Genomic DNA, 27,554 nt, shown 5'->3' on the forward strand with positions numbered 1-27,554 from the left:
TTTGTTGTTATTCATTTGTACTGTTTTATTTTCCCTCTATATCTGCAAAAGTTAAATATAACAGCATAAAGAAATGCCTGCTAAATTCAACAGTTGTGAAAGCAACAAGAAAAAAATGGATCAGTTTGAAGACAGTGACTAATTCCATGGCAAAATAAATGAAAATAGAATCTATCATTCAACTGAATGAAAACAAACCAAATTAGTTTATAAACAAAAACTTTTTTCAAAATTATAGATTTTTTTGTAAAAACATTCACATGTTTTTGTTAATAATAATTGTTTCTCTACATCAAACACAGTCAAAGATGAGCATGGATTTATAGGGCCAAGCAAACAACGCTTCCAAAACAGATTTCTTAGAATGACTCGATGTGCCGAAGAAAGTGTGGAGAGGGTATGCCAAAAAACAAAATTGTTAGTAGGGGGAAATATACAAAAAACTACTTTAAGTTGCGGAGATATGCCAAGGAATAATTTTTAGAAGGGGTGGTATGCCAAACCAAAGATGTTTTTAGAAGGCGGATAAAAAAATTGATAATTGTGTTTCTTTGAATATCAAGATTTAAAGTTCCTTTTTTGTTTGTTTTATAAAAAGCTCAAATAGAATATTTACCCAAGAAAGAGGAAAAAAATGGGATTCTATTTTATTCATAATTAGTTCATTTAAATTCATGATTCAAAACTCTCTGGTCGACTTGGTAATTATTTTGTTACTATGGGCAAAAGAAAGGTATAGGAACAGAAAAAGGTTAGCTACCACCCTAAGAAAATACCCTTCATTACCCAAACCCTCTCCAAGAGAGAGAGGGCATTTTACAAAATGACCAAGCCTGTACCTTCGGGTAAATTTTTTTTAAATAAAAAAACCCCAGAAAGCAAGAGAGTTTTATCGGATTCCATCCCACTTATTTTCTCAAATGAAAGTAATCCCTTTCACAAATTAACAACTTAACTGTTCGGTTGAAAACGGCTCATATAGAATGAGCACTTTTCACAGTAAGTCTGCCCTTTGGCAACCGGTCTCTTTTGACACAAACTACATAACGGACTTTCAGTGGACATTGTACTATCGAGACCATCATCACTGGCAGAACTGCTGCTACTACTGCTGCTGCTGCTGTCAAATTCATTGTCCAGACTTCGATGAGTCGTTGTGTGAACCTCATATGGATATGTATCATCAGTCAAAGCAATTAGAGCGATGCTGTCGCAGAACGTCACAGACTTCCGGGGCCGCGACCCTTGCTGAAACTGGTGCTTGCTGAGAGCAGGTTTTGGTAGAGTGGTACTCGACTCGGACTTGCTCCGCATACGGAATGTGGGGCGTGATGTATCATTTGATTCGCTTGTATCTGATGAGCTGATGGCAAGGTTGTCCACCGAAGCATTCTTCTTGGTACCGACAACGTCTTCAAACTTTGAGGCAAGGACTTTGACGCTGGGTCGCAGACTCTCTTCATCACTACACGGTTGTTCCGCTGAATGAAGGTTATATTTGTCTACCTGGTTGAACCCAGAAATCTGAAAAGGTAAAGAAAAATGAAAAAGTGTTTAGTCTCATTTGTCAATGTTCAAAGAATTTAAAAGAAAACAAATCCATCAACCAGAATTTTTTCTGTTGCAATGCTCGTTTGTCTTTACGACATTTCAACTCTTTTCCCGTTATTTAATACAAAATCCAGTAATTTTGAAAAAAATATTTCAAGAACGGTTTATTTTCAAAATATATGGCATAATTATATTATTAGATCACAGAAGTTAATACCAAAATGGGTGACTATTTGATAATACCAAGTGACATATGTGCTTGGAGAGAGATGGGTGCTGCCAAACTGTTCTTGCTCAAGACATGTTGCATGAAATAATTCAGCTCCTCCCCCAAATCTGGAAAGTTAATGGATTTGGATCGATCGATATCTTCAAATATTTATTCAGAGTGCTTGGTTTGATTGTTTTGTAGGAAAGAAATATTTTTGTTTTCAGTTTTGCAAAACGTGATTGAGTTTTGCAAAGAAAAAGGAAAATAAAACAAAGCCATTCATCTCACGGATAAACTTTGGAATTCCTTCCCTATTTCCTGCTTTCCTGATTGTACTAACCTGCAAAAGTCTAAATGTGATGTGAACAGACATTTCGAATATGCAATCTCAAATAGTAGCCTCTTATGTCCAAATGGCAATGTCGTGTTTGGGGGTGAAAAAAGAAAACATCTGTGTCATTAATGATCAAAATATGAATAATTTGACTCGGATTCATCTCTAGATCATGAGTATACATGCATTATCATCTCAGCTTTTTACATCGGATTGACGAAGATTCAATGCAAAAAAAAAATTTTCAACTCCACTCCTGTCAAAGCCTGCAAACTTATTGACAGCTGCAAATGCATAGTCAATTCTCAAGGTACCTGCAAACCAAATCTAAATATATCTACATCCATTGTGCTATCCTTTTATTACAATCATTGCTACACTCTGACCAACAATCCCATGTCAAATTTCTTTTTTCTACCCCAATGAATAGCTTCTTACAACTGATAAATCCTATTTCTTTTGTTAAAGTTTTTCCTTTTTTTTCTTTTACTTTCAAACATTTGGGATGGGTGGGTGCCTATAGTATGACATAAGTGTGTTTCAGTTTGAACAAAGGCGGTTCAATAATAATCTAGAGTCTGCATCTGCACCAAATTTCAATAAAACTAAAATATTTTCAATATATAACAGATCGAGACAACTGCTAGTATGTTAATACTGTGAATCTATTGCAAAAAAAGCAGATACAATTTTCTAAATATGTTTGAATATTCAAAGAGTGGATGTTATAAATTCAAACAAAATGGTGCTGTATCAGTAATAGTAAAGCAGTCCAGTCTATTAAAATAGACAAAAGTTGTGATAATATCCAAAGTTGTGATAATTTTAAAAAAATAAGGTTTTTGGATTATTTGATGCCAAAAGCACACTATCAGAAAGAATTAAATTTATATTTAACCCAAGGAAGAATAGGTTCATAACATTTCACAATCACAGTGAATGCAACACATTCAACTGAATTTGAAATCAGCTTTGCCAATTCTAGTCTGCATCGGAATCCAGTAAACCATTGTGCATCTACTCCTCACAAGAGTCAAGTGAAAGGGAGGGAGAGCAAATCTTACCTGCTGTGGTGCACTGTTGGCAGAGGAGGGTCTGGCATTGTTGTTTGGTGTGGGGTTTACTGCTATAAAACAGAAAAAATGTTCACTTATTAATATTTTGTATAAACAATAATAAAAACGAAAAGAATTGTTAGGAGAAAGGAGAGATTGCAGATTTTCAAATTCAATCTAATTTAGAATCAACTTTTATATTCTGTTCTTCAAATTTCTATAGCGTAGAGAAAGATAATATTTCAAAGATGATAAACATCTTTGGCTACGAACAAAATCTTGTATCAATTCTACATTTTTTATTTAAAACTTTTTTTTTTAAAAACATTCTCAAATCATTTGTTTTTCCTTAAATAATTGATTTTTAAACTCAAGTTATCTTGATAAAAAAAACAAACAAATAAAAACTTATATCTTCAAGTTTAAATTTATTAAAATAATGAAGAAATCCAAAGCATTTCTTTTATTATTTAAACATATTTTTTGAGATTTTAATATACTTGGAAAAATAAGACGTACAGTGCAAAAAATAAATCAAATTTATCTTGATTGTTTCAAGAAATTTTTTAGTAATTTAGTTTTTATTTACATTCTTTTACTTTAAAAATTGTGAAGAGAATTTATGAATTCTACTGTTTTGCATAGATATGGGGCATTCCAAACACCTATATATTAATAAAATAGTGTGCGTGTGTTATTTTGTGCATCATGCTTGTTTAATTGTTATGGACTTCCATTTCTTGTAATAAATAATTTTACAAAGAATTCTTCATAAGTTTTTCTGGTTTTGATTATAGCTGAAGGAACTCAAGTTATACATATATATATATATATATATATATATATATATATATATATATATTTTTTCATAAATTTTGGTTTTGATTCAAGCTAATGCACCTAAGTCATATGGATATATTTTTTATTTTTGAAATTGCAACTTTATAATATATAAAAATCGATAGAACATTAACTCTTTAATAATATATACAAAATCTACAAGAATTAAAATATCATATTAAAGCATACTTTACAACCGGGCTATGTTGGGCATCCCTGCTAGCTTAGATAAATACTTTTGCAGTTTTAACAAAAGAGCTACAATAATATCAGAGTGTCTCCATTTAAGCTGAACTTCTACAGAATGCCAACATCAATATATGACACATGATCAGTCCCCTGATGAATTTCCATAGGTCCTACTAGTTCATTAATATTATTTGCTTCTCATCTGTTATACAGTAATCGTCTGATCTGGAATGCAGCATTTGGTGCTTGTCTTGAATTCTTCCCATATGAGAAAAAACAAAATTAAAGATTGTTTGGTTTGATTATTTTGTTTTATGGCATATCAACTCTGTTTAGGTTATTTAATGGCTAATCCAGTTATTTTGGAAACAGTTTTTATGCTTCAAATTCTTTCTATATTCAAATATTTATTTGAAGAATTTGGTTTGGTTGTTTTATGGCATATCAACCTTTTTTTCAGGTTATTTGATGCCAAATCCAGTTATTTTAGAAATAGTATTTATGTTGCAGTTATTTTGTGGAAGGGTTTTATTCTTCAAGCTTTTTGTATCTTAAATTGCTAGTTTGCAGTGTTTGGTTGTTTTATAGTGGATTTTATCGTTTTTCTTCACTGCCCTGCAGAATATAAGTTTTGCAATGGGAGAGGGAAAAGGGTTACAGAATGAAAAGAAATTTAATAAACATTTTTATCCAATTTTGATAATGTATGAATCTTTTTTTTTTCTATTTTATATAATTCATCTGCAAAATTTGTTGTATTTAAAATGTAAGTTTTATAATCGGTTTCGTGTGTTCATTATAATTAAAATTAAAAAAAAATCTTACAGATGCTGAGAAATGGAGTAAAATATATTAAGAAATGTTAAATGAATATATATATATAAAAGTTTTAAAATTTTTTTTCACAATATTATTTTGTATTCCTGCACGTCACCAATTGAAAACGAATAAAGTTATAAACTTTTATACTTTTCGTATTCTTTTTTATTCATATATATATTAGTGTTGGGACGATTAATCAGAATTAGAAATATTGGAACTTTTTGTAGTATCAGAACCAGGAAAAATTTGTGCCTATTTTCTGATGGCAAAAACGATTATATTTTAAAAAAAAATCTTCCCCTGCTGATAGCAATAATGAAATAAATATTGGTTTAAACTTCCAAGAGTGTTTTTACATTTGAGAAAATATATGCACATTTAATTTAGTGTTTTTATGGTAATGAGGACAAAATAAACTTTTTATAGTTAAATATTTAGAGACTTAGAAAAGAATCGGAATTTAGTATAGAATTGGGAAAAATATTGGAATCGTCTTATCACATATATATACCTAAAACACAAAAAACTAAATTTCTCGTTGAAAAAAAGGTATTAAATTTAAACAGTTTCAATAAATAAAATTTATCAATTTATTAAATCAATAAAAATGTTAATTTTATAAAGCAAGAATAAGCAAGAAATTTTTTTTCGTTAGTGAGCAAAGAAATGTGTTATAAAGTGAAAACTGATCTTTGATTTATTGTTTCTTAAAACTGAGAAAAAAAAGGAAAGTATAAAGTGCAACATTTGATTCTGGATTAAGTATGATTTAAACAAGCTACAGATTGTGAGATTTAGTTTTGACCGAATTAGAAGAGGATTTCAAATTTATTTCTGTGAAAAGTACTCATAACTGAATTCTACAATTACTGAATCCACTTTCAATTTCATTTTAATCATTAAATAAATTTAACATAGATATATATATAGATATATTTATTTTACAATATCACATTTTCTTATTATGTAGATTACAAACAGACAATGGTGATTATTATATATATATATATATATATATATATATTGAAAATATATAGAATAAAATTAGAATACAGAACTGCACACCTGTCAAACTCTTCCATTTGTGTGCTTTCCAGCTAACTACAATATGGTTGTCTTCAAGTCCAACATAAACAAATTCTTGATGAGCCATCCCTTTAAGTAATCCAATTTACCAAATTTCCACTACTAATGATTACTATGATATTGTACGCTCATTAAGCCTTATCCTCCAGACCTTGATAAGTGCCGACTCTTTTGTATAAAATATAGCAATTTAGCTACACAGAATGAAACATGGAAAATTCTTTGTAGCTTAATTGACATAGATATTAATATATTTTTAAAACTTACTGCCTGTCGAAGTAAATACTGAAAATAGATAGCTAAAATTTTATGTAGATACATAATAGATAAATAAATATACACTCCAATAGCTTATTTCCTCACACTGCTAATCATTGGAATTCCCCTCCTGCTTCCTGTTTTTAATAACATACAGAAATTTAAATATGTAAATTAGCATCTCACTGCACAACTCCCCACTTTGGATGGCCCTAATTCACAGTAACCTCTTACATGTCAGTTGCATAGTGACTTGTTTTGTGTGAACAAAAGTAAGCTAGCATTTTGAATTAAAAATTATCAAAAGTATTTTATCTTATTTCTTCCTCCACAACTACAAAACGTGCATTTTAATATAGAATTAATTTGATGTCTTACTACGGTATTTGATAATGGATCTATTCTCTTTCTTTTTTGTACTGTGGAAATTGAATTTTATGAACAGTAATGTTCTTTTTTGGGGGGGGGGGATAAACTTACAAGAATTCCATTCTGAATAGATTCAATGCGTTAAAAAATGTTTAATTATATGTTGCCATGAAACAGGCGTAAACAACTTTAATATATTTGTGTATATTCTATTTTAAATATGATTTACATTTATTTAAATTGTGAATATATTTTATTCAGTCACAGAAATACTAAATAATGACTGCAAAGATTTCTACAAAACCACTGCAGTTGTTATGTAGCATTTACATGTGTGCGTGCGTACATGTGATTATATATCTATGATATCAAATTGAAGTTTGATTTTAGGTTCAATCTTCATGAGATTCCTTATATTTAATATCAAATTATATTAAAAATAAAAATATAATAGTAAAGGGAATATTTCTGAATACAGAGCTTGAAAGCCATTGTATAAACTTGTCAAAATAGAGAAATTGGCTGAGCAAAGAAGAAAACGGAGAAAGGAAGGGTGTAAAATGGAAGGAGGGGGAAAGATAGTTTTAACGTTATACTTGCTAACTATATATATATATATATATATATATATATATATATATATATATATAAATAAACTCCTGTAAATTTTCTTCAATATCTATTAAGGATTGGACTTTGTAAATGAAACATCACCTAATGATGTCCTTAGTTAGTTATAACTAGTTGATTGAAACATACTTATGAATGCGTAGTGATACGTAAATGTTTATGTACAAATAAATAAAAGTATATAAAACAAAATTATCAAAATGGAGGAAAGGTTTTGCATACACAAAGGACTTCATATTCTTTCAGATAGAGGAGCATAATAAACATTGCTTATTTTCACATTTTATTGCAGTTTCATGGGACATCCAATCGTTTATGAAATACATGTTTAAATTCTTTTAAATCTTATGATGCACTGATAAATGCAGAAGCAAATTCTATCTAAAGAAGCTATTGGTTTAAAATGCAAGCATTAATGGTTAATTATATTAATGGTTAATTATATTAATGGTTAATTATAAGAAAGAATAAACATGCAGCTGCACAGAAAGGTAAACATGTTCAAGACAGAGAGAAAGAGTTTTAGTAGCGTTGTTAGTACCTGTCGGGTTAAAGCATGCATTTTCAAAGCGAGGTTCAGCAGAAACTGGCCGTGCACGGGCTGTAGAAATGCTGCATTTAGGCTTAGTAGCAATACCAACAGGTGTGGTACTACGATGTACACCAGGCTTAACTTGAAAAACAGCGGCTGTGGTTAGCTTAGTATAGGTAGATGGACTGACAGTCAGGTTAGTAATGCTAGTCGTACTAACAGCAGATGCTTTGGCAGAGGAAGGTCTCTGTGACGGATGGCTTGCAGCAAACCGTGTCACAGTTGGACAAGTGGAAGCAATTTTGTAAGACGCACTTGTAAGATGGCTTGAAGATAAGTTGCTTGCCATCGACAAGGATGTGGGGTTGTCTAATCTGCTGTCAGTGGCATCAATATCTCGATCAACATGCTGGCCATTGTATCCATGCAAATTGTACTGGGAAGGTACAGTCGGCAGGATACGAGACCCACTGAGATTCTGGCTACAGCTGCTCGAAGATGAGGATGATGCAATCTTGCTGATCGAACCCTGTCGACGGATCATATCTTGCTGAAGTAGATGCTGGATTTCTTGCTTGTTAATCCTTGCAGGTGTTTGTCGGTTGTGCATGTTAGGAACCGTTGTTTTCGTAGAATCGCAGGAAGCTACGCTATCAGGAATTGAGTCAGAACGATTGTGAGAAACTGGGATCGTACTTGAAGGACGGATCTGTGGACAGCCAGGATAACCAACACCAAGGCCATTGCTTGAGGGCGGGTTTGGTGTGTATGCCCTTCCGCTTGATAGACCGTTTCCAGTTTGTTGGTTCAACTGTTTCTGCCGACTTAAAAATTCTTGATAAATGCCTGCTTCACGTGAAGCTGAACTTATCTCAAAATGTCTTGGCTGGTTTTTCGGCAAGGTTCCATAAATATCAATGCTTTTACGAGAGTCGCAGGTGTTTAATATCTGAGGCGGCAATTCTGTTTTAGCTGATGAACCACCTAAAGGTCCAGACTTTGAAGAACTTGTATTTGTCTTTTCACATGCACTGGCCTGTTGCACACAGCCATTGGTGGAGGAAACCATGTTGTTGTTGGAGGTGTCTCTCATGCTGTAGCTAGAAGAAGCAGAGGTGGAGGTGCTGGTCAAGGACATTGGACCAGCCATGCAATTCCTACGACAAGAAAAACGAATGAATGAACAAAAATGGAAAGAATAATTAGACATTTACAAAAAGGACAAAACAGGCAAGATGACGTTAGTGGTCAACATACATTTTTTAAAGACTCAGTCGGGTGAAATACTAATGTTTTATCAATAAATTTGGGTGAGTTTCATTACCCTGGAAATATTGCATTTTGATTAAAAAAAAAAAAAACAGCATTCACACTAAGTTGGTTGAATCAGTTTTCCCAAAAGGAGGAAGTTTACAAATATTAATATTTTAATATTAATACAAATATTAATATTTATTAATATTTCATATCAAGTTTACAAATGGTCCCCAGTCCCATGTATATCCCCAATCAGAGGAGATAACCACGTTAGGTTTTTGTAGTTTGTGAGTGTAGATGCCTTTCTATATAAAACATTTGGTATTATAAAATGGTTACCCATTTGGTAATGATCAGTCTCAACATTACTTAACTTTATTTGAGAACTGGTGTGTCAATGTGATTATATCGTATATCACATTTTGATTGAATCCCCCATTAAAAAAAATGATTTTCCTTAATTTTGATTTTGGTATTTGGTTTTAAAAACTAAATACTAAAACAGTTTAATTGGATATTTTTCATAATTTACATCTAGCCATTTTTAGATGTTTTTTTTTAAGGTTTTGTAATTTAAATCAAATGCTTTTGTTAGATTAGCATTTTAGTCTTGAATAAAAAAAATTATCAAATAAAAAAAAAACAAATATCAAGATCTCATTTTTATTTCTATTTGAATCAAGAAATCTTATAGTAGAGATTTCTAGTTGAAATCATGTAGTTTTCTATCTCACCAGGAGAACAAATTCAAAGTCCTCTTAACATTATTGAACCCATTGTCCTCCATTTTGGAAAGAAAAAGAAACCATGGGACCAAGCGAGATATTGTTAAAAATAATCGACAATGTATCGATTGAGTTGTTTTTACTTTTCCAGGGATTTTTCTCAATTGTTTAAATAAAGAATAAAAGAGAAAATTTACTTCAATTTATTTTATATCCAAAGTTTTCTGAAGTTATTATTAGGGTGTGAGTGTGTGTGTGTGATAAAAATTATGAAATATTCCAATATGCTTGAAAATCGAAAAACCAAAATTATTTCCATGTTTTGTCTTTATTTCAAGATTTTCTCAGGATGATTTATTTGAAGAAATAAAATATAAGTAAAAGATTTGAATATATTCGGTGCGTTTCTGATCTAAACAAAAACCTTTTCACAAATATTTTTCAATATTTTACTTGTATTTTATTTCTTCAAAGCAATCAACCCAAAGAAGTATTGACAAAGATGAAACACTGATGATTATATAAATAATTTTGGCTTCAAATAAATATTTCTTTGTAACAGGCATTTCAAATTGTCGTAGACTCTTGAAAATTCAGTATCTTATTGCTATACATCTTATGAGATGACAGACCAATTTTATGATTTCAGGTTTAAATGAACAGCTACAGCAGGAATTGGAATACATTCTACTAAAGCCGGAGTATCACAGCTGGTGAATCTTAAAAATGCAATCTGGATGTGAGGACATTTTAAAAGTATGATATGCAATAAAATTTGGTTTTAAACTTGGAAAAAATGCCACACAAAACATATGGGATGATTCTGACTGCTTTTGGACCATCTTGCATGAATCAAGCATCAGTTTTTGAGTGGCATAAGAGATTCAAAAAAGGCAGGGAGTCTGTGAGGGATGATGAGAGGTATGAGAGAAGTAAGGAAGTCAAAACACCAGAGTTGATTGGCCAAATAAAGAATTTCATGGATAAGAACTGCCATGTGTTTATAGAGACAATAAATGCAGAGTTTGATGGCAGGGTGGGAACAGTACACACAATTATTCATGAGGAACGAAAGATGCGGAAAATTTGCACAAAGTTTGTTCCAAGGGTGTTCCATCTTTGTCAGACAAAAATGGGCATCAAGACAGTTCTTCACTCTCCCTATAGTCCAGACATTACTCCCTGTGACTTTTAGTTATTCCATAAGCTCAAGGAAAACCTTCGAGGCTATCGTTATGAGACAATTGAGATGAAAGAGGCTGTGACGAGAGTCATTTTCCAGAAGTTATTGGAATGGTACAACAAGTGCATTGCATCCAGAGGAGATTACTTCAAATGGGATTAAAGTTTCATGTGTCTACTATCAATAAACGTGGTCACATGAAAAAAGTCTGGAAACTTATTGAAGACACCTCGTATATATTACAATGACCTAAAAAAAATATTGCGTGCACACACACACACACACACAGATTGTTATTTTATGTTTAGTAAATCATTTCTCAGCTATTATTTACAAGCATAAAAATCAAAAGTTGAATTTTTTTCAGGACAATGTTGTGCATTTGACAAATTCAACACAGAAGTCTGAAGCGCAAAAGCTTTGGACACCAGTTGATAAAGAGCATTCAAAGTTTATTTGCTATGAAATTTGTCAAACAAATATTACTAATGGAGATTTGGTATCTATTTCCCTGAAATCTGAAACTGTACTATCACTATCTTCCACTACTCAATTCAGGAGTGTAGTATAGTATCTGTTCTATTGTCATGATGCCGTTCTCCCAGGCTTTACCTTGTTTAAAAGGCAATGTAGCATATGTTAATCAGTCATATTTTTCTTAATTTAAGATAATTTGAAGTTTCTTATAGAAATTTTTATCAAGGTGTACACATTTATGTGTAAATTAAAAATTTATGCAAAATATTTTCTCAAAGATAAGATTGTCATTTCATTGTTTTTTTTTTATGAAAAGAATTAAGTGGTTCATGCAGAAAGAATAAAAATATTTCAAGCAATATTTTCTTGCTGTTTTTCATGCAATTCAAATGGGACAAAAAAAAAAAACTTTTTAAAGAATCCATGCCATGCATTGATTTACTTAAAAAATTTGTTTAAAAAAAAAAAAAAAAATTACGAATCTTTTATAAAATATTTAAAATGCAGACATTTTAGCTAAAGTTTTTCACAAAAAACATTCAAACAATTTGCAATGAAAATAAACTCCACAAACAATAGAAAAATCAAGTAAAAATTAATCAAAGAAATATTGGCATACAAAATTGTCTCACTATCTACCCAACATTATTAACTTTTATCCTAAAGTGGCGTATGGGCCTTGATAAGAGGTGACTGCCAAATAAAAAACAAAATGATGAATTTCAGATTAATTATATATATATATATATATATATATATATATATATATATATATATATATATATATTCATTCAGGTTTGAGGTATTAAAAACTCGGGAATAATAAAGACAACAAGGTTGTTAGATAGTGCTCAATAAAAAGAGCAAAATATATTTTTTTTATTATTTGAGGTTAAATAATTACATATGGTCACTACAAATAGCCATCTGTTTCAGTCAAAGAGACTTTTTCAGGTGACCCAGAACCTCTTGATGCCAAAAAGAAAAACCCTTTTTCCCTTTCCCTTTTTGGTGTTGAGAGGTTCTGGGTCGCCTGAGGAAGTCTCTTTGACTGAAATAGATGGCTATTTGTAGCGACCATATGTAAATGTTTACCCTCAAATGATATATATATAATTATAAAACTCTGGACTATCTGACCACCTTTGCTTACATTTTGTCTATCAAAAACATTGCTGTCATAGAAGAAACCAGCTCGTGTTTAATTCACACTCCTTTCCATGAAGAGAGTCATGATACCTGGCAAATTCATTCAAAGGGGCACAAAAAGGGAAGACACTGCCAGTCAAGATGCACTGTCAAACCTTAGAACAACTTAACCTCTATCACCAATATTAAGCACTCATCTTTAAATACATATAATCTTGCATAGCTGAATGACTTCACAGCTGAATGATTTATTAAAAAAAATAAATAAATAAAATAAAGGCTAGTCAGAATCAAATATTTGTCCACGGCATTGCTGGTTCAATCTAGGTTTCAAAGTTAATCTGCCTTAATTTTATCTCTTAGATATTAATCTATGAAAAATGAAACATTTTTTTTCCAGTTTGCCTGAGTTCAATACATCAGTCCCATCACCACAATGTTGCATCTCTATGTCTGTTTTACAAATATTTTAATGAAATGTACTCTGATGAAATCTTTGCACTTGTGCCACCTCAAACAGCTAGACTTTGAAATTCCCTTCCTGCTACCAACTTCCCTGGCTGTACCGATATGCAGAAGTTTAAATGTAACATAAACCAACATCTTGTTAACCTAGGTATGGTCCTAAATAGTAGCCTTTTACATCCAAGTGGCAGTATGTCTTGTTAAAGGTGAACGCAAGTAAAAAAAAAAAAAATCCCAATTGAAACAAGTAATGTAGAAAGCGCAAAGAAAATGAAATACATTTCAATACGCAACTGGATGTGGTGTCTCGTAAAACAAGATTCAATTTAACGTTTCTTCGTACATAATATTTTGGGTTAGTGTCTTCTTAAAGACTTTCATTTGCAATTACCTGAGAGCAGAGTTTTCAGCAGCTGAACTTGGAACAGTCATAACGGAGGCAGGTCGCAGATTGGGAGGCTGGAACTGTTGTTGCTGCTGCTGCTGTTTACTGTATTTGTTGTATAAAGTCCGTCTCTTCGTCATACAACAATGGTGTTTAGTTTGGACATAATTCACGGCTTGCACATGAATATTGACCAACGCCAACACCTGTTTACAACAACCTGATAAAAAAGAATAACATTTAAGTTTTTTTTTATATCTTAAAAAAGAATATCTTAAGTATATTGTGTTTTTTTTCAATTTTCTTCTCTTGTTCAAGCTGGGGATGGGGCATCCAACCAGATGCCAAAGATTCACCCACTATGTCATATAATCCAACTGAGAGATCTTTTTAAAGATTCTAACCGTCCATTTAAGTGCAAATTGTTTGAATCTCTTTCACTTGGTTCACCGGATATATTTGCCAGGTGGTTTTTGTGTCTATATGCATTCAACTAAATTAAAAAACTACACAAGATACATTCATATTTGGATTTATATATTTATTATTTATCATGTATTGAAATTATTTATAAAGGATAACTATAGATATATATATATATATATACACACACACACACCGACAAAAACCAAAAACAACAAGAAGGAATAACTTCATATTTGTATTTTTTTTTTTTCGGATTATTACAATTGTTTCGGCATAAACCAAACAATTTAAAATTTTATAACATTTAAAAATTTTTGTAGTTACATCTGATCAGAAATGTTTGAAAAAATACAAAGTTTGTATGTATCTTGACACATTTTCATTCCATTAAAACTACATACATACATATATATATGTATATATGTATACATACATACATATATAGGTAGTAATAATCTATAGAAATAGCAATATATTATGACCAGTAGAAAGATTGTGCATCTAGAAAAAAAGTTCTTAAAATTTATACTAGAATTGTGTGTAAGAATAAAGTACTTGGTAAAATTCATTTGTAAAGTTACACTCTTCTGGAGGCTGAAGGTTCAGTGGGTGACAGTCAAAACAATTGTGAATTGCTTAGGACTTGTACTCAGTTATGACTGATGGAATGAGAGAATGGTAGCCACAAGGAGTAAATAAAGAACTCCATTTGAAATTCTGTGCAGAGAATAACAAAATGATTCCGGAGTTCGACAAGATACACCTTAAGCAGGTTGGAGATTACATCGGCCAAACCATAGTGAAAATACCACTCGAGATGAAAACAGTAGTTTGAATAATATGAATAACCAATCTTTATCTAAAAAATTCAGAAATGTAATTTTTTGTTTTTGTTTTATTTTTAAATGTCTTAAAAACTTTTTTAAAAAGATGTACTTTAAAAGAATCCTTTTTAGATCTTTTAAAGTTTTCTTTTGTAGAAAACAAAGAAAATACTGCTTGATTTCACAAAATCTGTAAAATATCTGGCACTCGTGCACTTTAACTTCGGAAGAGTTCTAGTAAGAAAATAGGCAAACCAAATTTTTTATAATATTGTAAATTTTTATTTGTACATTTTTTTAAATTATTTGGAGATATAGACTGTTATATTTTATTTGGGAATTTAAAACTATTTTGAAATTTTTTTGATCATAGTTTAAAAACTTGAAATTCAAGAAACTTGTTTTGAATTAAAAAATTTTGGTATGAATAATCATTAACATCATGATTGTCTCCCCTTTTCGCTATTATAATTCTAGTGTCCAAATTAAAAAAAAGATCAATGACTTTTAAAAATATAAAATGTTAAAAAACGATATTTTTAAAATAGACTTTTTTTATAACTCTAGAACATATTTTAGATTTTTTTTTACTGTTAAGTTCAAAATAAATTGCTGCAAATCCATGTAATTTGATAAAATTGAACCAAATGCAACAACTTATACGATAACGTCGTGAAATAAACAAGTTTTAGGAAAACATTTTAATTCCAAACTCACCGATGGCTTTATCACAATGACAAATAGCCGTACGCAAATCGCCTTTCGCTTCCGCTAAAAGACATTGCTCCATTAAATCATCAACCTGGAGGCAACATCGCTGGACATAATCCTCTTGAGACGAGGAACCTATTTTAAAAAATGAGAAAATAAATATTATTCACATTTTGTGAAAATAAAGTTTTATTGAAGATATTGTTTCCCTTCCTTTTCTTTAACTGTTTTTTAACATTTTTATATGCTATGCACTCTTGTTTTAAGATAAACATGTTAATTGTGAGCGCCCTCTACATAAGCAATATGTTATCCATGTCGCTTTCTAGATTTTCTAAAATCTGGTTTCCATTCTCTTAAGTTGGGCTTAATGGAGAACAGTGTTGTTGACATCACAATTCAAAAATCCTTGCCATCTTTAGTGGGCAAATTTATTGATTTTAATTCTCCAATCAGTGCATGATATTTTAAAGATATTCGGGGACAAAGTGGTAGTAGGCAGGAAGGTTCGAACCCGTGATGCGAAGGTGGAAGAGAAAATGAAAGAAAACCTGACGTCTTACCTCTACTCCATGATGCGACCAGAAGTTCAGAATGTTAAAATTAGTAAAGTCATTCCAAACGATACGATGACTTGCAAAAATGGTGGTGCAAAAAACCCCCCAAAAAAACCCCGACCCTCCCAGTAGAAAACTGCCAAGTTGAGGGTGAAGGAATTAATGTTTTTAGCCAATTTTTCGATATTTGTTGTCTGAAGTGTCAAGCTTCAAAATGATACCAACTTTGTGAAAATCTGTCATACCTGTTGAAAGTTTTAGGCAGATATACATATACATATAAACAGACAGGTGAGATCTATAGTATGTTTGGTTTTGCTGTTTTGTAAAAAAAAAAAAAAAAAAATTGTTTTCATTTTTTAATTTGTAGAACATGCTTCATTTTTGCAAAGAGAAAAAAAAAAATCACGCCAATGTTTGGTGCATTTTAAGTCAGAAAGCCAATATCTTTAGAGAGCCTGATCTAATAGCATCCAGTCACCATTTGAGAAAATTTCCCGGTGCATCAACACGAACGACATGAATCAAAACTAAGTGCCATTGAGGTAACTGCCAAGGCTGCTGCGAGGAAGGTGGATTCTATTGTGTTAGAAAGTTACTCACATCTTGTTGCCCAACTCCCTACATAGTATCCCTGCAAATCTGGTCCCATATAGTAGCCCCTTATGACTAAGTGGCACTGTCTTATTTGGGGAGAAAAGAAAACAGCAAAAATGGCAAAAACAAGGAATCATCTGATGCTATTCCCTCAAACCATTTTTTTTCAACGGCATCACAATATTCTCTTCTGTATCAAGTTGAAACACCAGTTCTCATCAAATGCTCAAAGTTGAGCCTTGCCAGTATTTAGCTAACCGAGTGTCATTTTTTATTTAAGGAGAGTAGAAAGAGGACCCTAAGCTTATTTTCAGCAATCTTGTAACGATCACTTCCATTTATTTTGTCCTTTAGTCCTCACATTCTATGACGTTTCTGACAGAGAGAAGAATTGATGTTTTCCGAGTTGGAATATATTTATCTAACACATTATTGGCCAGTGTTTAACCTTGAAGTAGTATTTTTTATTTATTTTAGCACCTCAAATCAAGTGGCTTTATGCCTTGTCTGGAGCAATTTCCATAAAAAAAAATAATTTAAAAGATATGACTGAAAAATCTTATTTTCTCATATCTTTGGAAAATGTAAAGAAAAAATTTCTTGTCTCCACTTCTGCTAGCAAGTTAGACTAGACTCTCAAGCCTTTGTAGAGCAACTAATCTCAAAAAAAGAAATCTCAAATACAACTAATCTTTCCATTTCATTCGGCTCATCTTTGATGTTTCTTGCATTTGAGATAAGCAGACTCCAGCGAAATGCATCTGGTGATAAAGCAACCCTTGCTTTACTGTAAACTCCTATTCATGTAGGCACACTTTCAGAATGTATCCATTGTTTTGACAAACAGTCAACAATGTGCAAAGGATTTCAACCAACTTTCTTTTTCCACAATTGGAAGACCATTTTATAACTATTGTACGCTGTAAAATGGACCCCTTCTTGGAGTTGAAAATAATAATTAAAAATAAATTAGTTTTATAGAAAGGATGATAAAGCTCAAACTTTGGCAAGTCTACAGTGGGGATAATGATGATCACGAGATTAAAGACAAACTAAAAATCTGGGTGAACCAAGTTAGAGTAGAATTTGTTCCATAGAAACACTTTCATCAAAACTCATGACCTTGTGCCTAACATCCTAAGGAGGAAGTAAATACAATAGATTAAGATCGATTATGATTTGTTTTCAAAATTGTATACCTTGACTTGTTTGGGTAGAATTCATATTATTCTGGATCCCAGACTTGAAGGTGATCAAATCAGTTCCATTGGCTGGACTTGGATTGGGGTGTGTCGAAATAATGGCCTTTGTTCTGGCATCTAAAGCAAAAAAAACAAACAAAAAAAACATTGAACAAACATCTAAATACAATGTTTTAGGAGAATGTTCATGTCACACTCCAGTCGATTATTCGTGTCATGCTATGCTGAAGCGCTCACTTAAAAATAATCACTAAGTGACTTTTACTTCACTTAATTTGTTTAATCTTCAATGAACAAGGTTTCTAACAAATAGAAAGAATCAATACATTTAACGCTTATTGTTCGCTAGTATTTAATAATAAAGTGTTTTTTAGCTTCTTACATCCAGTGGTTTCATACTTTGTCTGGAGCAATTTCCATAAAAAAAATATGCTGTTCAAGAAACATCGATATAATTGACAGCAATCAGATTTAAATACAGGAAAAACATTTCTGTACAGAACTTGATATCTGAAGAAGGCCGAAAGCAACATCGTTTGAAACATCATAAAAATATTGACGGTAATTTAAATAAAACATTTTTATTTTATTTGACTGATTGTTTAATGAACACCAGTTTTATTTGGCTGCATAATAAATGAACAGATTCTTTTTTTTTATCATATATCATTTAAATCAGGGGTGCTGGCGTTGGCAAACTTCCAGAACCTCATGGCAGAGCTGAAGACAAAAGAGCAGTCATGTGCGCACTACATAAAGAAAATTGGCAATTGTTTGTTAGAGTTTAATGCTACTCAAGCCAATCTCTATATTCATATGCTATCATTTTCAGGAAGATGCTGAGGTTGTTTCACTCCCACCAAAAATTGCAACACTGTTTCACTTGAACTCTTCTAGAGTGACGGATGAGATTCTAACACTATAAGCCGATATTCAGCTGATGCAAAGCTTATGAACAATTCTAGAACTCACAAAAAAGGACAAATACCCCAACATCAGGAAATGTGTTATCCTCTTGAGTATTTTCCCACAAAGGCTATTAAGTCCGAATACAGCTTCACCATGACTGATAAGCATCTGGAGGCCAGCTTGAAGCTACTCTCCACACGATGCAACCCTGACTGATTCCATCTAATGCAAGTCATCAATGTAAAGTAATGACAAAAAATGCACAGAGTTTCACTTTGCAATTTGTGTTGATGCAGTAATGCAACGTACACCTGCATATATTCTACATATAAAAATAATTTACGATTTATTCATAAATAATGTGTTTTGCATTTTTGTAGGTGGTAGATCATTTAGATATAGTCATGTCATAAGTAGCTCTTATGCTGAAAAAGTATGTGCACCACTGATGTAAGTGCACAGCTGCTCTTTCAATGTGACTGCACCAAGTTTTGCAAACAGCTCCTACACTTGTATTATTATTCATCGGACTACTGTTCTCATCGTGAGTGTGACTTTCACGTTTCTCCGACCTTCTTCAGGTGTATCTTGTCGAACTCGGAAATATTTCTGTCGAACTCGGGAATTTGGACGGAATTTTGAGCGGAACCCTTTATTTACTTCACGCATGGTAGCGTGCTCATTCCGTCAGCCATAACTGGCGCTACCCCCGTGAAGTGAATAAAGGGTTCCGCTCAAAATTCAGTCCAAATTCCCGAGTTTGACAGAAACATTCCCTAGTTCGACACGATACACCTGAAGAAGGTCAGAGGTTACATCGACCGAAACGTTGTGAAAATCAAGATGAGAACAGTAATCCAATGAATAATAGAAATAACCAATTCTCATCTCCTACACTGTCGAGATTTATTCTTCCTCCAAGGTCATCTGATCTAAGTCTGTCCTTAAGACTCACATTACACATCCATCAAATCATTCTCATATCATCACATACAAATTATATCTGATGGATGTAAAGATTAAAAAATACAAAAAAAAACAAAACAAATATTGGTGTATAACCAATGTTTGTTTGGTTTTCGTATTTTTTAATCTTTACATCCATCAGATAATTTCCCACCCCCTGCTGTAAATGCTTTCTCTAAATTGCCAAAAACTTTGTCCTTTCTATTTATTTTAAAATCTACCAAATCGGAAAATCGATTAAACAGGCAAAAACTAATTTCTACTAAATTTAATTGCATATTCTATAATTGCTCATTTGGCTTAAATGGTTTGAAATGTTCACTAAAAAACTGCTAATCAATCCTTGATTGAGCCACACCAAAAACATCAACTAGGGTTGATCAATTTAGTTTTTTAAATAATGGAAATACAAAAAACAAAAATCATATTACTTACCTCGTACAATATGGCCACCCATTGGCTTGTCAGGAAGAAGTTTCTTCCCTTGCTGTAGAAGAGTGGAGCGAATTGATTGAGATGAAGAAGATATTGCCGTATTATTAATCGCTGGCGGTTTTGAACCCAGAGAAGCATCTGCGCAGGTGAGATCACTTGGATACATCGGTCCATCAAGACCGCTATCCACGCTACCTTTCCTGGGCAAATAAAGCGGTTTTGAACTCATGGGATCATCAATGGCTCTTTTTTGAGTGACATAATAGACATCATCTTTTGATTGCGGCAAGTTCTTGAACTGGTTTTCAAGGAGACAATCCTTTGGTAAGGTCTTGATATGGTTCACTTTGTTGGCGGAATTGAAGTATTGCGGGTCCATTGTTATGCTACTCGTCGAACTCGAACTGTTACGGTCACTGCTGCCGTAGCCAGAATCTCGGTGAGATTCCAATGACAGATTGTCGTATGGAATCTCTAAAGTAAGAGCTTCACTTAGCTCAGTCTTGGACGGATTGCCATTAATCAAGATATTCTTACTTGAAAGCTGATTACTGCCAAGCGATTTCCGTTGTGGTGATGGAGATTTCATATGAAGTCTTTTCATGACGTTCTTCACCATTTTCCGATCGATGTAATTGTCCTCGTTGTATGTATCGTCTTGATCCAAATACGATTTACTAAGCGTCTTCGTTGGCGGTTGAGTAAATGAACTTTCACTGTTCGTCCTGCTGTTTGTCGAAGACAATGAATGAGCAGAGGCGCTCCTCACCATGTGGCTATTAAACGGACCATTTCCAAAGACTCCTTGCTGACCAGATCGTCGAGCTTGACCATTGTAATATCCGTGGAAGCTAGTTTCCAACTTGGCCGGAGACTGACGGTACTGAGAATGCAGAGAAGAGCTCGACGAGGTTGTGGTGGTGGTAGAAGCTGGTCGAGAGTTCTGTGGAGGTTGAATCATAGGCGTACTCGAAGGTGGTCGCTTTACAAGGGTGGACTCTTTACTCCTTGGTAACGTTGCAAGGCCGGAATGAAGCGGACTGCCCTCCACATTTTCATAATAGTGATTGTTAATTGGCTGAGCCATTGGCTTGATAACCTGATGACTCCCGTTTGAAATGTTGTAGCCATTCGATGAAATAACTTGCGAGTTTCCAGGATCCTTGGAACTACCACCAGGTAGACTAGGTCCAGCCTTGTACCGACTACTTAAAGAACTGGCATCATCGGATTTTTGGTAAGCGTTATCCACTTGGTATCGGATCAAATCTGCTGGAACTCGGTTTCCCTTTTTAAAACTTTCCTGTTTTTGGATTTCAAACGCTTTGCTCATGTTTATGGGTGGTGGCTGCGGAATTCTTTCAACCGCTGAAGCTTGCTGTACATTATAGACACCGGCATTAGAGTTTCCGCCCTGTTGAAAAGATGCCTTGAGAAACCCGTTGTTGCATACATATTCTCCAAGCAAATTTGCATCATCAGTTTCAGATGTAACGCTGTTTGGTTTGGACGACTGTACACTAACAGGAGCAGAGTGAGAGCTAAATGAGTCATAGTGTGACCCCTGGCTAGTCATCTGGCTGGACATTGAGACTCGGTCCTCTTTACCATTGATAGCCATCAGGAAACTTGGTTGGCGCTGATGATCGGTGTTAGCAGAACTGATAGAATCTCTGTCAGAGTCAATATAACGGTGACAAGTGTCAGGGCCTGGCGTGATGGCGCGACGATTCTGGGTCTCAACAAAACTGCTGTGCATATCAGGATTTGGAGTGATAGCTCGTCTCAAATCAGCCGATTGACTTCTTGGTATACAGTTCGGAGCTGCAGAAGAAAGAGAAACACTTTTAGAATAGAAAATCATTGAAAATATTTTTGAAACTTTTTAAGATAATTCCAAGTTGGAACAACAATCCGATTAACCCTTATCCTCAAGTGGCTTTTGGCCTTGGTAATTTTAAACCATCATGCCCACCATTCAGTCTTGAGAGAAAATGGATAAACCCTGTAAGCAAGGCTGTGTGTGAAAGAAGGGTTGTGTAACCCACCAAAATCATCTCTCCTAAATTGACACTCTTTAAATATAGGATGACTGGAAACAATGCCGAGATAAGCAGAGAGTACATAGAGCACCTGGTATTCTTAAATAGTCACCTATCCTGTACTGGCCAGGCTTAATGTTGCTTAACTTTAGTGATCTAATGAGAACAGATGCGGTCAAACATGAGTATATAAAAAAACATTTCCACAAGATGCTCCGTCTTTCAGTCTGTCTAACCAAGTTTGTCATTGTCGCTAAACTTACACATCTTAAAAATATTTCTTTCCATCTTCTACAAAAACTGTGCATTCAAGCTCAAGTTAGTTTGAAAATGTTTGCCAGCTGATAACACCCAACTACCTTGGCCACAAAGCGTTTCATTAATTGGTATTTTTGCACTTTGTAAACCAGATTTCCATAAATGTCTGCTACAGTTCACTTGGCACTTAACAAACTGCCAGTATAAGTCAAGCACCGATCAAATTTAAAAAAACCTTAGGGAACAACAAATAACAATTTAAAAAGAAAAATCCAAAAACAATAAAATAAAATACAACAAACTACACAAGCTTCATGAATAATTTTAATTTTTTATGGGAATAAATAGAAACATTTTTCGCATGATTAAAAGTAAATTTTCTTTTAAAATTTAGAAGTCTCTGTGATGAGGAACAGTATGTTCTGAGCCCACCTCACATTCTCTCTTCAGATTTTTTTGTGGCCACATCGTGCATCCATAGTTAGATGATCTTGAAGAATTATGACTTGGTCTGGCATCTGTAATAATTTGTCCAGCATAGTTAGATTCATTGTCGTGTACTCCATTCTTTTGACAGATTAAAATTAAAGCTAAATATTTTTTCTTCCAATTTATTAAAAGTCATCTACTCAGCTTTTTATTGGTTAATCATATTACCACTTTTTTTTTATTGGTTAATCATATTACCACTTTTTTTTTTATTGGTTAATCATATTACCACTTTTTTTTTTTATTGGTTAATCATATTACCACTTTTTTTTATTGGTTAATCATATTACCACTTTTTTTTATTGGTTAATCATATTACCACTTTTTTTTATTGGTTAATCATATTACCACTTTTTTTTATTGGTTAATCATATTACCACTTTTTTTTTTATTGGTTAATCATATTACCACTTTTTTTTATTGGTTAATCATATTACCACTTTTTGATCAGCTGATCAACTCAATCAGTGCTCGGCATATTCCGGCAGTTTGCATTGGTTTCCTGTCGAGCCCTAGCTGACATTTATGAAATCCGGTTTGTAAAGTGTACCCATTAATCATCATCAATAAGTCATTTAAATGAGCCCCTTTCTACTCACCCGATTTGAAACCAGGAGCCATGATGACTTTTTGGGGTGCTTCTGCCGTATGAATTGGAGTTCCATTCGGGTTGGCATAAAGTAGCAACAAAGGCTGATAGTGACTTCGGCAACATTTTTCCACAACATTTTCCCAATTGGTTCCCATCTGGAAAAAGAAAAGAAAAAAATGGCTTATTTTATTTCAAAGAAATATTGGCAATCGTTCAAAATTCTCCCTATATTAAAAAAATAAAATACAAAAAAATCTTTATTATGTGCATACCCATGACAGAACGAAAAGATCATATTCCAAAAATCACATAAATTGATTAAGTAATTTTATTTTTATAAAGAAAATAATTTTTAAATGATTTAAAGTGATCAATGGGCAATTGTAAACATTAAAAGGTTAATCTTACAAGTTTGAATAATTATGGACTTATCTGCCAGTGTTTCTTCAAGATGGCAATGTGAGAGTTCCTTTCTGTTTACTCATAAAATTTGATTTTCTTAGTTATAAATAAAACTGCTTTATTAATTTATCTGACTTTTGGAATATGACATTTTTTGTCAGTCACAGGTATATGCATCATAAAATTTTATGTTTTCATTTTTTTTTTTTAACAGAGAGAATTCTGGGCAAAACCCCTTAAAATTGGTTTTTAAAAAAAAACGTTGTTTTTTTTATTTCAAAGAAATATTAAAAACAAAACTTCTAGAGATTAAAATGGTAGTTCTGCAATATTTTCTATCTGTCATCGCCCCCTTATAACAAAGAAAATAGTACTTATAACAAAGAAAATAGTACTTATAACAAAGAAAATAGTACTTATAACAAAGAAAATAGTACTTATAACAAAGAAAATAGTACTTATAACAAAGAAAGATTTATGAAACTAATACAAGAAATGTAAAATATTGGTGAATTCTTCAATCTTAACAGATTTTTTGTGGCCAGCTTCATAGACAGAAACAACTACTTATCTCACTTAAACATTAGTTGGCTCATTGGATAGTGACATCTGTTTCTTTTTCATTGTATTAAACTAGCCTCATCATCAAAGTAAAGATACAGTAGCAAGTTTCCCCTTCCTTTCCATTTCATAATCTGACGATTTAAAAAACTCAAAAAATATTGTTGCTTTATGCCTAAAGATTTTTTTGTTGTTTTATAACCAAGATCAACCTCAACATCAGTAAGATGAACCTAAACGAGGTTGGAGATTACCTCAGTTGAAACTTATTTAAAGTAACATCCAAATTGAGAACAGTAGTTGAATAATCCAAATAATGCAAGTTATCAATTTCATCTCAAAAGTTCCAAAACAATTTAACATTTTTTCCCTCTTGCTGATTTATATATTTAGGTGATTACCTAAAAAAGAAAAAAATCATATTAACAGTAATCTGGGCCCGAAGTAAATTGCAACTAAGTATATTATTATATTGTCACAGTACTACAATAGAAAATGAAAATGTTGCTAAGTTAAATATTATATAACAATTTATATATTGTATCCAATATTTTGATAATATTGTGATATTTTCATCTTTCACTTGTGCCATTTTTATTCATTTTTTTACCATAAGCCATTTTACATAAACTCACATTGGATTTCAGTTTTGAATCAAATATTTATCCGTTTATCATTTTAATATCAGCAATGGAAAATCAAGTTTAAAAAAATGAGAATCATTTTCGGAAATTAAGCTACATTTTTCTAATTCCAATACTTCCTAAACTTTTGATTTTTTCAATTCCTGATTTCGATTAATCATAACACTAAATTATAACTACTAAATTACTAATCATAACTACTAAATTAGTAAATTAAAAAAAAAAAAAGATGCAAGAAACAAGCACAACATCTGAATCACAAAAAAGTTTTTGTGGATTCCAAAAAAGTTTTTAATCCCTTTAATTTTACCGATTCATGAAAGAAATTTTTCTTGCTTACCTCTTTGACGGTAGCGTCATCAAAATAGTACCAACTGTGGTCTCGCGTGTGAAACACAAACGTGGAATAATGTTTGCCGTAATAGCAAACGAGACCGACCAAGTGAAGTTCAGGCAAGTCCTTTATTGTTGAAGAATGAAACATCTAGGGAGGGGAAAGAAAAAATAACACGTGTATAATTTTATTTTTAAAAGATCCAACAATTGTGCCTTCCATATTTTATGCTTCCTCTGGAAGATGACAATCTCCAAATATTGAGTGAATTATCTATTGTATTCAACAAAATGTTACCTAAGTATACATTTTATATATATATATATATATATAACAATAAAGTAAAGGTTGAATTTACTTATAACAATTTGATTTCATATCTGAATTTTTACATTAAATCACAAGTTCAGTTTTCCAAAAGGATAACTGTTGTGTCGTAAGACAATAGTAAAAGAAGAAAATCAAGTTGAGGTTGGTTTAACAAACGGAATGTATTAACATAACAGGTACAAAGGTAGGAATACAGGTATAACTGATTAGCGCTCAGCTAGGCAGTGGAGTACTGTCACTCCTTCTCACCGGTGTAGACATTACTGGCACTATATATATATATATATATATATATATATATAGTGAGAACCGGCGTAATTCTCCTTATGCATAGAAAGGCCGGTATAACTATCAGGTATAAAAACCTTACAACCAAAATTAATTATATACATATATATTATATTTAAATTGAAAATTAAAAAAAACAACAAAAAAATCTAATAAACAAAAACAGAATACAAAACTAAATCATGCCAATTTTTTGTTTATTCAAATCAGATATAAGTAAACATTTACTTACATCTTGTAGATAAAGACTGGTTCTTATATTCATCATAACCGCTGAAATAAGATCCGTACTTGGGCAATCCGAGTTCCAAACAAGTCCAATGCTCACTAGAATGAAACCAATACGCTGAGTCAACATGGTTGCAAATTGAAAACAAACAAAAAAATTCAAAAAATTCAGTCAATTACAATTTTTTGTTTATTTATCTACAACACCTTCTGTAAACTCACTTAACCTTTAATTTTAGAATTTTACTGCCGAAAAAAATACTTCTGAATCTAGGCACGACAAATTTTAACACCTTCACATCTAAGATTATTATATATTTTTATAGTTATATGAAGAAAACAGAAGATATATGTGTGTCTAAATGTTTTAGTTTTAATGAAAAGTCTCCAATTTCCAAGATTAAAAAGTTCACGTCAGGGTTGTAATAAAACAGCTGTTTAATGACAGGTTTAAAGTAGTGGAAATCCGTTTGTTGTCCATAATCGCAGGGAGTTCAAATGTCAGTAGTACTTAGTTTAGTTTTATGCACAAGAGGCACTCGTGAAAATTAAGGGTTTTTTTTCATGTAATTTTAATAGATATTTTAGACATTAATAAATATTCTCTACATTTCAATTTCTTTGAAGGTAAAATATATGCAGAATTGAAAATTCAAAGATTGCAGATTTGCATTTAGCCGGATCCACAGTACACCAATGAAGCAAGCTTCACAAAATTTCAATTTCTTCAAAGCCTTCACTTTTGGACATTTTCTAGAATCAGAACGGTGAATGCTGTTTTTTTGTTTTAAATCAAAATTGAAATAAGGATTCTAGACATAAAGTTAAGTATCATTACATCTTGAATTTTTTCATCTTTGTAAGAGGACATAAATGCACATACACTAGACAAGTAAAATTATTTGCACCACTTTTATGTCCTCTTACAAAGATAAAAAAAATTCAAGATATATATATATATATATATATATTCTGAATCAATGTAGAATTACAACAAAATTTATTGTTTGACAAAAGAGTACAAATAATTCCTCAAGTTTTTTCCTTAATCCATGGATTTTCAATGAATGGCTCATCTCATCGGAGGAAATGTTATTAGCAAAATGTATATAGGCAATTATAAATTTTGCTTATTAGCACAGAAATTGAAACTTAAATTTGAAATGATAGTGTATAAAAGATACTTTAGGCTTACAGTATTATACAATCAGCATTTTGGTATTTCATTTAATATATGTGTA

The 27,554-nt window shown here is 32.2% G+C and overlaps 1 protein-coding gene across 1 annotated transcript in view; it reads right to left on the minus strand.

Annotated features, from left to right (window-relative positions):
* Nucleotides 1–575: 575 nt before the first annotated feature.
* Nucleotides 576–27,554, minus strand: part of LOC145254562 (uncharacterized) — a 132,199-nt gene continuing 105,220 nt past the window's right edge. Inside the window, exons 9-18 of the mRNA XM_080113144.1 lie at nucleotides 26,318–26,412; nucleotides 25,474–25,617; nucleotides 23,534–23,681; nucleotides 20,146–21,969; nucleotides 17,833–17,952; nucleotides 15,486–15,614; nucleotides 13,525–13,738; nucleotides 8,193–9,034; nucleotides 3,161–3,222; nucleotides 576–1,524 (exon numbers count right to left, since the gene is read on the minus strand). Coding sequence (XP_079969270.1) covers nucleotides 952–1,524; nucleotides 3,161–3,222; nucleotides 8,193–9,034; nucleotides 13,525–13,738; nucleotides 15,486–15,614; nucleotides 17,833–17,952; nucleotides 20,146–21,969; nucleotides 23,534–23,681; nucleotides 25,474–25,617; nucleotides 26,318–26,412 — 4,151 coding nt within the window. The 3' untranslated portion in view covers nucleotides 576–951. The remainder of the gene's footprint in view (nucleotides 1,525–3,160; nucleotides 3,223–8,192; nucleotides 9,035–13,524; nucleotides 13,739–15,485; nucleotides 15,615–17,832; nucleotides 17,953–20,145; nucleotides 21,970–23,533; nucleotides 23,682–25,473; nucleotides 25,618–26,317; nucleotides 26,413–27,554) is intronic.

Source organism: Euprymna scolopes, chromosome 30 (assembly GCF_053919585.1).
Source record: "Euprymna scolopes isolate OS-2025 chromosome 30, ASM5391958v1, whole genome shotgun sequence".
Classification (NCBI taxonomy): Eukaryota; Metazoa; Mollusca; class Cephalopoda; order Sepiida; family Sepiolidae; genus Euprymna; species Euprymna scolopes.